The sequence below is a fragment of the Trachymyrmex cornetzi genome, unplaced genomic scaffold (assembly GCF_001594075.2).
Source record: "Trachymyrmex cornetzi isolate Tcor2-1 unplaced genomic scaffold, Tcor1.1 scaffold127, whole genome shotgun sequence".
In the NCBI taxonomy this organism is placed as follows: Eukaryota; Metazoa; Arthropoda; class Insecta; order Hymenoptera; family Formicidae; genus Trachymyrmex; species Trachymyrmex cornetzi.
Window position 1 is genome coordinate 1,698,441 of NW_017295839.1, and position 12,077 is coordinate 1,710,517.

At 29.6% G+C, this 12,077-nt stretch overlaps 1 protein-coding gene across 1 annotated transcript; it reads left to right on the plus strand.

Annotated features, from left to right (window-relative positions):
- Positions 1–354: 354 nt before the first annotated feature.
- LOC108770466 (insulin-degrading enzyme-like) lies at positions 355–11,974 on the plus strand. The gene is made up of 13 exons (XM_018522078.1): positions 355–523; positions 987–1,487; positions 1,578–1,780; positions 2,751–2,999; positions 6,056–6,436; positions 6,835–6,944; positions 7,270–7,414; positions 7,695–7,805; positions 8,137–8,257; positions 8,421–8,627; positions 10,415–10,707; positions 11,409–11,618; positions 11,795–11,974. Exons 1-13 carry the CDS (start codon positions 355–357, stop codon positions 11,972–11,974), a joined length of 2,880 nt encoding a protein of 959 aa, XP_018377580.1.
- Positions 11,975–12,077: the final 103 nt, after the last annotated feature.

Genomic DNA, 12,077 nt, shown 5'->3' on the forward strand with positions numbered 1-12,077 from the left:
TATTTAATATATAGAGTACAGCGGGGATATATTTGATCCATTTTTCATGATATTATTTACGAAACTGAGCAGCGTATATTGAACATTTAAAGATCATACTTGTGTTCTTGAGAAGTAGTCATGATTGTATAATGTAGTTTTAAGCACTGCAAAAAAGATATTGTTTGTTGCCGTAAATTTCGTCTTACATTAGGACGTTGAAAATAACGGAATAACCCCGCTGTAGATTTAGAATATTTTTCAGCATCATCGATGCATAGTGATATAAAAGATTAACAAATTCATGCATTCTTAAAATACTTATTTGTATTTTCTTCATGTTTAGAAATCAAAATTTCTGAATCTGTTGCGTCGATGATCAAAATGTCGACTGAACGTGTGGAAAGGCGATGTGATGATATAATAAAACACGAATATGACAACCGATTATACAGAGGTTTAGTACTCATTAATAAAATGAAAGTTCTTTTAATAAGCGATCCAACAACTATTAAAAGCGCTGCTGCAATGGACATTGATGTCGGTAATTGATCGTATTATTTTGGTATTTTGCTCGATTTGTCTAGCTATTTTCATAAGAACATTTTTATAAAATAATTCTGCACATATTATAAATTACTAAACAAATACAAACTACGGTCGATTTGAACGTTCACAGGCTTTAAGCGCTTGTAAATATCATTCTTTATCGTTCGTTAGACGGAAAATAAAAATAGAAGTACCAAAAGCGTCGAAAGCGTCCAGATCGACCGCAGCTATATGGAGAAAACCGAATTCAGTTCTTATGTTCTAAGCCTTTAGGCCACGATGTCAACATTTTGATTTTTTTTTGTCGTCTATGTATAATTTTCTTAACCACTTAATATTGTTAATATTATTAACATTTTCATCTGGATTTAGTTGTATTTATAATGTGGTGGAACTAACATAATTCTATTAATAATTCTCGAAGTATTTTCGGCGTATAGAGATAAAATGTGTTACAGGCTCTATGTGCGATCCAGATGATCTGCCTGGATTAGCGCACTTTTGCGAGCATATGTTGTTCCTAGGAACGAAGAAATATCCTCAACAGAATGATTACATTCAATTTCTGTCACAAAATGGTGGTACGTGGGGAGCAATAACAGATTTTGATTACACCATCTATTATTTCGATGTATCTTCCGAGAAGTTAGAAGGGGCTTTAAATCGCCTTGCTCAATTTTTCATGGCGCCTCTCTTTACGGAGAACTTGACTGAGCTAGAACTAAATGCCATAAATTTAGAATACGAGAAATATTTAGCGGATGATTCGAAGCGATTTGAGCAATTACAGAAATCATCTGCGAGCTCAGATCATCCCTTTTCAAAATTCGGCGTAGGGAATAGAGAAACATTAAGCACAATACCGAAACAAAAGGGCATTAATGTTCGAAATAAACTACTAGAATTTTATGAAAAATATTATTCTGCAAATATTATGTCACTGTCTGTTCTTGGCAAAGGTACGACGATAATTTATTGAATCTATTTATGATTGGAACATCTGAAAACATTTACTACGTATTGTATTAACAAATGAATTTTCTATTTAGAGAGTTTAGATGAACTCGAAAATATGGTAGTGAATCTGTTTTGTGATGTACGAAACAAGGAAATTGAAGTTCCAATATGGTCTGAACATCCATTCAAGGATGAACATTTTCGTACTATGTGGTACGTTGTTCCGATAAAAGATATAAGATGCTTAAACATTTCATTTCTTTTACCAGACCTGCGTCAACATTATCGATCGAAGGTAATATAATACACGTCTCTTTTGACTTTGATACTTTAAATGAATATTATATCTTATTGTTAGTTCTTTTTTTAAGTATAATTACAAAAGAAAACATTAAAACGTTGTTAGAAATTTTCTGCAATTTGATGGTTGAATACGAATCCTCTTTTAAAATTGTTCCATTACATTACAATTTTAACAAATTGACGGTTAAAATTGCAAGATAGGACTATTTTTAGATATTTTGTTATATTATAACTACGATATGTGATGTGCTGGTACAATTTCAGAAATCGGGGTCGTATTTAGCGTTCTAAATTACGAGAATGAGCTGCTTCGTTACAATGTTCGAAAAAAGGTCAATTTTTGTCGAACAGTGTTTCATATGCATACACACACGCACACATATACGCAACACTTACAGTGGCTTATATATATATATATGTATATACATACGGTATTCAATACGTTTTGACAAAACGCTGATGTATAGATAGAGAACTAAACTGAGACAACAAGTTCTTTACCATTTTGCAATTTTCGCAATTTTCTTTTGAATTACCTATTGAGCAGAGTGTCTATTCATATAATCGACGCACAATACAACTTTAAGATACTTTAAACACCTTTAAAAGTTTTTTAAGAAACATTTTTAAAATATTTTATAAAGAACTCTCTCAAGGAGACCTTAAAATTACCTTATGTCAGTGTCAGTAATTTTTCCCTCTTATTCGTCTATCTTTAAAAATTAATATCTCGTTAACTATTGCAAAAGGTTAAAGGACTTAGCGATTCAATTTAGTCCGCTCTACATGTCCACAAACTCTGTCTGAAGAATTATAGGACACCTTATATATAGGAACACCTTGTATATGTGTGCGAGGGTGCGTGCATGAGCGTGTGCGTACGCGGGGGCATGCGTGTGTGTGTGGTGTGCGTGCATGCGTGTGTACACATATATTTTTTTGCTGTTAATTTGTCAATATAGCCTATACATTACGTTACTTATTTGCTTGGACATCAAGGAGAAGGCTCATTATTATCAGCTCTGAAAGCTAAGGGAAGATGTACCTCGCTAGCATGCGAAATATTTTATACCGTCAGAGGTTTCAGTATTTTCAATATCTGTGTCGATTTGACCGAAGAAGGTATTAAGCATACCGAAGATATTGTTCTAATGGTGTTTCAATATATCAATATGCTTAACTTGAAAGGACCAATCAAATGGATCTACGAAGTAATTGACGAAACAAATTATAATTTTATGTAGATTGTTCGGAAAATTATCCTATCACAATTCACCAGACATTTTGCACTTCAATAAGTGCAAAACCTGCTTAAAATTTTCTATAAAATTGTATAGGAAAATACAGAATTTATACAGGTTTTTGTAGTTTTTAATACTTCTATAGTAGTACACGATAACGGCTATTGAAACTCTACAGTTATCAATAAGATTCTATAAGTATAATTTTCTACAGTGTTCTTCATATTAAACTCTTATTTATCTTAATTTTAATGACGTTTTATGTAAAGTACCGACTTACAGATACCTATGGTTTCCAAATGAAAGTCTAAATGTTCTTTATGGGAAACTACTTATGACCATCAGCTGATCAATGTGTTTCAATAAATTTTCTCTTATAAGTTTTTATAGTGAATTTACTAGAGACTGTCAATTCTGTTCTATATGGAATTTCATGCATTAAGGCCAGTATTACATGCGTCCGTTTTTTGTCGTACGACAAATTTTTAAAGTCTGTCGATTGGTTATAGGACAAAGAGGTTCGAGATCATATCTGTCTTGCAGCCAATTAACACGCTTAAAAAATTGGCCGTATGACAAAAAACGGACGCATATAATATCGGCCTGAGTGTTCTATTGGTAATAAGAGGAAATATTTACTGTAATGCTTATGATTTATAATACTTTTTTAATTTCTCGGATACAAAATTATGGTAAATAATAATTTAGAAAACGCTCCTAACCTTAAATTTTAATGGAATTATGCTCATTCGACGCGTTTTTGCACGAAACGAAAAAACCAATAGTAAAATGTTATGCCTAGGCCCCTCGCGAACCGAGATATTAAGCGTCAAAGTTGATGACTATTGAGATTAGGAAATTTGTCACACTAACTTAATGCAACACTACGTATGTACGGTAGGTAGTCCAACAATGAACCAGTAGTACACTGTGAACCATTGCGATATTTCGTAAATGCGTCGTTATCAGATTGTGCTGCTGTTATGCAGCGACTCACATTTGAACCCCTTCTCGGCTCCCCAGTCGACGGCAGATCGCGCCAAGGACGACCACGTAATGTCACACTTTAAGAATTTTGGGTTGCAAAGTAAAATTTTTATCATAAGTTTTACATTCTTGTAGTTATACCTATCATTTTTTTCATTGTGCAATAGTATTTTACGTATACGTTTGGCTTTATTATTCAGTAAGCAATTTTTGCTGTTACGTTATTTTGTCACATTATTTAGGAGATTATCATGGAAAAGGCTAGGTGATCTACAATCAATCATTTTGACGTAGTGAACAATGAACCATGATATATTGTAGACCACATAACCTTTTTTGCGATAACCTTCAAAATAATAATTCATTGAAATAATTATTTAGAATACGGCCCATCCCCTTAACTAAAATTTCAATAAAAATCTATTTATTTGACGCGTTTTCGCTCAAAACGAAAGAAAAACGCGCTGATCGGCCTTGTGAATCTTTACTACCTTATAATTGTCTATTTTATAAATAAACATTTTAAAATATAGCAAAACTAAAATAATCCCAACAATTCGCAGTATAAATCATGTAGTTCATTATTAAAAATAGCATGGTTCATTGTGTAACACCCCTGGTACACAATGAACCATTTCCCGTTTTTTAAAATAATCAAAATTGTAACTAAACTTCAGGGATAACTTAAAAGTTATTATTTACAGTGTGTAATCAACTAAATTCATAAATTATATACAAAAATTCACACTTTTAATTCAATAATTGAGAGAAAAACGATCCTTTGAAATTTACATGGTTCGTTGTTGGACCACTTACCCTACACATATTTTAGTCGGCATATGTATTTCGAATCGTTACCTCACCTCCGATTTTAATGAAATTTGGCTCGTTCGAATCGTTTTTATTTAAAACGAAATACAGCTCTGTTCTCGCTATGTGCGAAAAGTTAACTTTTAATAGTTTTTAATAAATTTAAAAAATTAACTTTTCGCACATAATTTTTTTTGTAAAGTTAACGTTTCGAGCATAATTTCATTGAAATTGAAGGTGAGTCTTTTAAATAATTGCTTAAATTCACTTATACGAGAAATCTGTCGTGATTTTCATGGATTCAGATGAATTTAAATATCTTTGTGTTACTCCTTTTCTATTATCCCAGTAAATTAAGATGGCTTAAAAAGAATCCATTTTTAATTAATTTTATTCCTTTATAGAATTTGCACGAAGATTATTTTCTATGCCTTTCAATCCAAAAATAACCACAGTTTTTAATACTGTTTAGTTCTAAATTCTGGAATAGAAAATGTAGTTGTCAATCCAGTGGAAAAACAAAATTTTTTTTAATTTTCCATTAAAAATTTTATGCAAATAAATTATAACGGATTAAAATTTTCAATCCATTGAAGTTAAGTGAAACTTTTTGATTGAAAAGAATAAGACTCACTTTCTTCTAATCTTGTATTATGGACAAAAATGGATTTAAAGCTCTCAAACCTTGGATTAAAAGAATAAGAATCATTCAATCCTTTGTCATGGAATTATTAAATATTATGGATGTCATGGAAATATTAAAATAAATTGCATAGCTTATTTTTTCTAAAAACTTTTTGTCGATTAAAAGGAATACAAATTCTGTAGATTCAACCCCACGTTATGGATTAAAATGAATTGCATGGCTTATTTTTTTCGTAAAATTTTTTTTTGATTGAAAGAAATACAAATTCTCTAGATTCAATCCCACGTCATGGATTAAAACGAATTGCGTAGCTTAATTTTTTTTGTAAAACTTTTATTTTGATTGAAAGGAATAGGAATCCCGTAGTTTCAATTCCAAGTCATCGATTTAAATAGATTCAAACATTGAATGGATTGAAATGGATTAAAAAAATCAAGAATTTGGATTCAGTTATAACCAAATGAATCTATTTCAATCTATTTCAATCTTTTTCTGGATACTGGGTATAGAACTTTTTTATACTATTCTATTATAAATTTTAAATAGAACATTAAATATACAATGTATTTTTGTACATTTGCAGGAATATAAAGATATTGACAATATAAACTTCCGTTTTAAAGGAAAGATGCTGCCTCATAATCATGTGATATTTACAGCTCGAGCGTTGCAAATTTGTACCATGAATGACATTTTGTTCACGCAAATTGATTGGCGGCCAGACGTAATCGAGGAAATAATGAAGTATTTGATGCCACAAAATGTTAGGATTCACATAATTGCAAAAGCATATGAAAATATAACTGATGAAATTGAAAGCTGGTATGGCACTAAATATAAGAAAGTGAAGATATCCAAGGAAATAATGGACATGTGGAACTCCCCTGGCTTTAACGACGAACTGAAATTGCCTCCCAAGAATGAATTTATACCGACTACGTTTGATATCAAACCACTATTTTTCGTAATATTAATTCTTGATCATATTGTGATACTGAAAACCAAATCTCTATGAACCATTAACTATAACGTGAAATTAGATATGAAATAGAATTTAATTAATGTTAGAGTAACTTATAATAAATTGTATCTCTTTTACCCATGAATAGTTTTTATGTAATAATCACGTGTGAAGTGCGTTTGAATATATATTTCTGTACTAATTTTACAAAAATATATGTTTGTATTTAGATTAATTTACGCACAGAAAGCTGAGATTATTATGTAAATAAGAAAAATGAGATGCAATAATTTTGGCATTGACTTGTTTTTGTACATGAAAGATCGTTTGGTCTATTGTATGCGATCTCATTATGTATAATTTGCAAATCATTGCATACATTAACAAATGAAATTTTACAGGTTGAAAAGTTTCCCATTATTTTGGGAGACACACCATTTGTAAGACTTTGGTATAAACAGGAAAATGAATTTTTTGTGCCTACAGCAAGCATGAACTTCCTTTTCTCTAGGCATGTATTAGTTGAACGTGAAAGATATTACTGTTCTAATCGAATATGTAATACTGAAATATTTTTAAATATAATTTTGAAATATACTGGCAACTTAAATTATTTGAATTATTAATTTACAAAATGATGATATTAATAGATACTCATATGAATCTTAATAACATTTATATGTTGGTTATGACTGGAACTATTAAAAACAAATTAACTTAATTTTGCAATTATGATTTTTAAAATATTGTTATTTAAAGATGAGAATGTAATCTCTTATGACAAAAAAGTATTTTCTATAATTATGCACAATGTTTGTTTGGTCTCTATTTTATAGCCCAATTGTCTTTGTGGATCCAGTTTGTTTCAATTACAGTTATATATTTGTTAAGCTATTTCGTGATTCCCTTAACGAATATATGTATGCTGCTAATTTAGCTGGTTTACAATGCGCATTTAATGTTTGTTATTTTGGAATAACAGTGAGTACATACCTAATAACAATAATAAAATATAATGTATACTATTTAAATAAATTTGAATGTTTATTAAAAGAAATTATTGTTCAATTTGTTATTAATATTAATATTATTTAAAACAAATGCCATTTCACACATATACATAAATTGCTTATTCAGAAATCATTTAGTTCTAATTTGTTTTTCGTCAATATACTCAATCCTATTCCCATGTAATCATGTTTATCAACTGGTTTATAAAAATATATTCATAATTTAAAAGATATATCAATTCTTCTTATAGCTCTCTATAAATGGTTATGATAACAAACAACATGTGATGTTAGAAAAAATTATGGATCGAATGAAAAATTTTAAGGTTGATCGGAAGAGATTTGAAATCCAAAAGGAAGAAGTACGTACAATAAATACAATCGATATTATTAATTTAATTAACCCTTATCATACCATCTACAATTTGGTGCCTCATTCATACCATCAAGTGTCACTTCAAATCTCTTCGTTTTTTCACCTCTTCAAAATAATTTTAAAAATCTATAAAAATTCACCAACATAATTTCAATTTTCTAGAATAAATATTGACTCTTTAATTTGGAAAATAATAAAATGTAGTATAATTTATAATTATCTCGAAGAAATTTGCACAATCGGGAATCGCTCGGTCACTAGTTACCCATATTAGTACGGTAAGGGTTAAGTAACATATTTATATAGAATTATTACAGTATATCAGGAGTTTGAAAAATTTCACTGCTGAAGACCCTTATAAACGTGCTGACTATTATCACTTAAACCTATTAAAAAAGCCAGGTTTTTTCAAGACAGAATTGTTGGACGCTACTACCTGTAAGTATAAGAGAGAACTTGTGAACTTTTTGTAAAAAATTATTTTCTTTACTCTTTCTTTTTTATACATTTCTTTTAGTTCTTAGCACAATTACAGCACATATTAATGGCATATAATTAATATTTCTATGATGTATTTATGATTATATTATTTATTCTATAGATTTAAATGTCGTGGCATTGCACCAATTTATATCACATCTACTCAGTAAGGTACACGTCGAGTGCTTAATATATGGTAATGTGACTGTAACGGAAGCTACAGATATATTTAAACTAATTGAGTCTAAGTTGATAACTGGGGTGCCCGACATAGAACCATTGTTAACACGGGATCAAGTAATGCCCCGTGAAATTAAACTAGAAAATGGTAAGCGTATAACGTAATCAAATTTCGTTTATAATAATATGAAAAAATTAATATGTTTACGCCGATTGTACTTACTTTAATTTTCTCACGGAATAAAAAGGAGATCAAACTCCAGAATTTAAAGTGGCCTTCGGTTTTAAAAAATGTACATCGAGAATATTAAAGGGAGAGTTGAAAATGTTGTCTTTACCACATGATAGGGTAACTCCGGCAAATACGTCGCTCTGGGATTTATGCCCAGAAGTCAGAAAAAATAGAAGGAGTGGGGGTAATTTTCCAGCAACTACTCTGTTGCATGTCTTTATGTTATGTTAGTATTTTGTTATGATTTCAGTTTCTTACTATTAATATTAATGAAATTATTGTAAGTTGAATCGATTTGTCACCACTTTAAGTAGCGCCAACATAAATTATAATCAACATAAAATGATTACTGTAGGACGCGCAAAAGATTTAATAGTTTTTCGTGATGCATGAGTGTAGAAGAATAGTATAGCATGTTGTATAACAAAATACATGTACTTTGCTCTTACATTTTTTGTTTAGTTTGTTTAATACCGGCATATATTTTTGTCTTGTATATCCTACCTGTTTAGGATACGTGGCATTTTTAACGGGCGAGATTTGTGTCCAAAGCATACCAAATGCACAGATTGAATTCAATGCACTAAGTACAATAAACGCATTACATGAAATATGTACCTCATGTCATAATACTTTTAATACATGTGGCAAGATTGTAATTATTATTCATTACTTCATATACATGTTTATCATTCTTATTCCTTAAAAAACTTTATAAACGCATTTTATATGTCATAGGGTCTTTTTACGTCTTATTTATATGCATTATTTGTAAATTTTCTATGAGCCACACGTACTCCTCCCCCCTCACCCTATGAGTAGCAATACATTACACCCTACGGGATATACGGAAAAATGCAAGGGTTCAAAGGGTTCATTTTTTAATACGAAATATAAATATTTCGAATTTCTAATATTTTTCACATAATATTAGACAGTACAAAGTTTTTACTGATACAGATGTTTACTTTAAATATAGAAAATAATACTTAATAAATTAAGATTTTGATAGGTGCGGCGTATATACCGGAGTTACCCTAATATGCACGGATTACACATATATGTACGTTTTATTTTTGTTTCGGAAATTCTAACTTATATAAAATGTTATTTTATTTGATTAAAATGTGAATGCATCAATGAGCTCAATGTTTCAAACACCTAATACCTGCAAGCGCACACAAACTGTTGTTAAAATCTTTTAGTTCGAAGTTTTTCTCGGACAAGTTTAGTCAGATCTGTTCTTCCATAAAATGATTTTCCGAAGCTTGAAATCGAACCCAACTTTTTCGCGACTGCTTGAAATTGGTCTCCATTCTACTGCATGGATTTGTTTAAACTGAAAGGAAAGTAGAGAGAAGAGCAAAGCTTTAATTTTTTGTTTAAAGTCAAAATAACGTTGATACCATCGATTTTTAAAGAATATCACAACATTAAAAATTTTATTATTTCTATTTTCTAAGTTTCGTATAAATGCTAGGTTTATTGTAGAAAAAATACAAATATATGAAAATGAACAACCTAATCTATTTCAATATAAAAATGAAATTTGTGGAAGTAACAGAAAATTCTTTGTTATTGAAGTAACATTTTTTATCTATAATAAAATTTTAATCTTTGAAATAAGATTAGGTCTTAAATTAATATCGTCTATATGATTTAGTATGCAACAATTTATAACATCGTGTAATATCTGTTTACAGGTTACCATTTTCTGTTTGAAGCAGAAAATAATGTCCATAAATGTTCCTGTACAATGGTATATTATCCAACTGGTCTTCAATCAACAGAGTCGAATATGCTCTTAGAGCTCTTAGCTCAAATTATCGAGGTACCTTGCTTGGATACTTTAAGAACTAAGGAGCAATTGGGGTATGCTGTATTTTGTAGTCCACATAAATTGAGTGGAACGCAAGGCTTACGAATCAGTATAAAAAGTGATAAACACCCGCAATATGTCGAGAAACGAATCAATTCATTTTTAGACTCCATGTTGGTAAGCATAATAATGTCTTACATGGTAAAAAATATGGTATATTTGTATTGCAATCCACTTATGTTCTCGTTAACCGTCTGTGCTGAATTTTTTAGCATATTCGAGTGTTAATTTAATATAAGGATTATGAAATTTGAAAATCTTTTGTTAAATTGATATTCAATGTTTCTTAGTGTTAAATGAATTAATGATATAATTTATGAATAAGTGAACAAGTAACATAAAATCAATGTGCTTTAAAATGTAAATTTCAAAATAAATGAATGAAATACTTGTTAAATTAATTTATCATAAATGTCAATTATACTAAAAAAATAAACTTTTGTTTGCAAACTGTGTCAGTATTATCTTTTTTGTGATCGTTTTTTAATAAATTATATCCGTGTTCTTTTCTAACACATTCATCTTATGTTCAATAGACACAAAAATTTGAATGAACTGTTTGGGACATATGACATGTGTTATATTCCATAATCCATCCGATTCATAAATTTCCCAACATTGTATACAAAAATAGTTCATATTAATGCATTGGTTGATGGAACTACATTTTCTATTTTTACATTTGTCACATATTTGATTATAATATTATAATTTCTCTCTTACAATATTACAATCAAATATATTACTCTATTTTTTATATAATAATACAAGGCTATACTCTTTTATTAAAATTAATATTACTAATAATTACATTCCAGAATCACATATCTACCATGACAGAAGAGCAGTTTGAAGAAAACAAGAAAGCTTTAGCTACATTTTATTTGGGAAAATTAGAACTATTAGATACCAGGTGTGACTTGTATTGGAATGAGATTCTGACGCAACAATATAACTTCGATCGTGTCAATATTGAAGTGGCTTACTTAAAGACGATATCACGGCAGCAGTTACTTAAATTCTTTAAGGTAATCAATTTACTTTTATATGCAAAATATATCATTTAATGTTATTCCGAAAAGAAAATGTTTTATCGTAAGAATAGAAAATATAAAACGATTTTTTATGAGATATAATTTTTGAAAGAAGTAACTTTAGTAGTTGAAAAATCAATATAATACATCTATCATATAAAATCTCCTAGGAAAATGTACATAGTAAGGATCGACGTAAATTGTCAATACATTTGATATCCACGGTGTCATCAGAAAAGAGTTCACCTGACACAATCGAAAAAACTGCTGATTTATCAACTAATGAAGAAGTTAAGAAAATCGACGATATATGGTCATTTCAAAATAGTCAATCTTTGTATCCTCTCTAGTTAAACCGCTTGAAAAAATATTTTCTCCGGAATTACGTACGCTCTTCTAAGTTATAAAAAAAGTGACTAGGTAATAGTGAATTAAGCGAATAAATTTACTTAC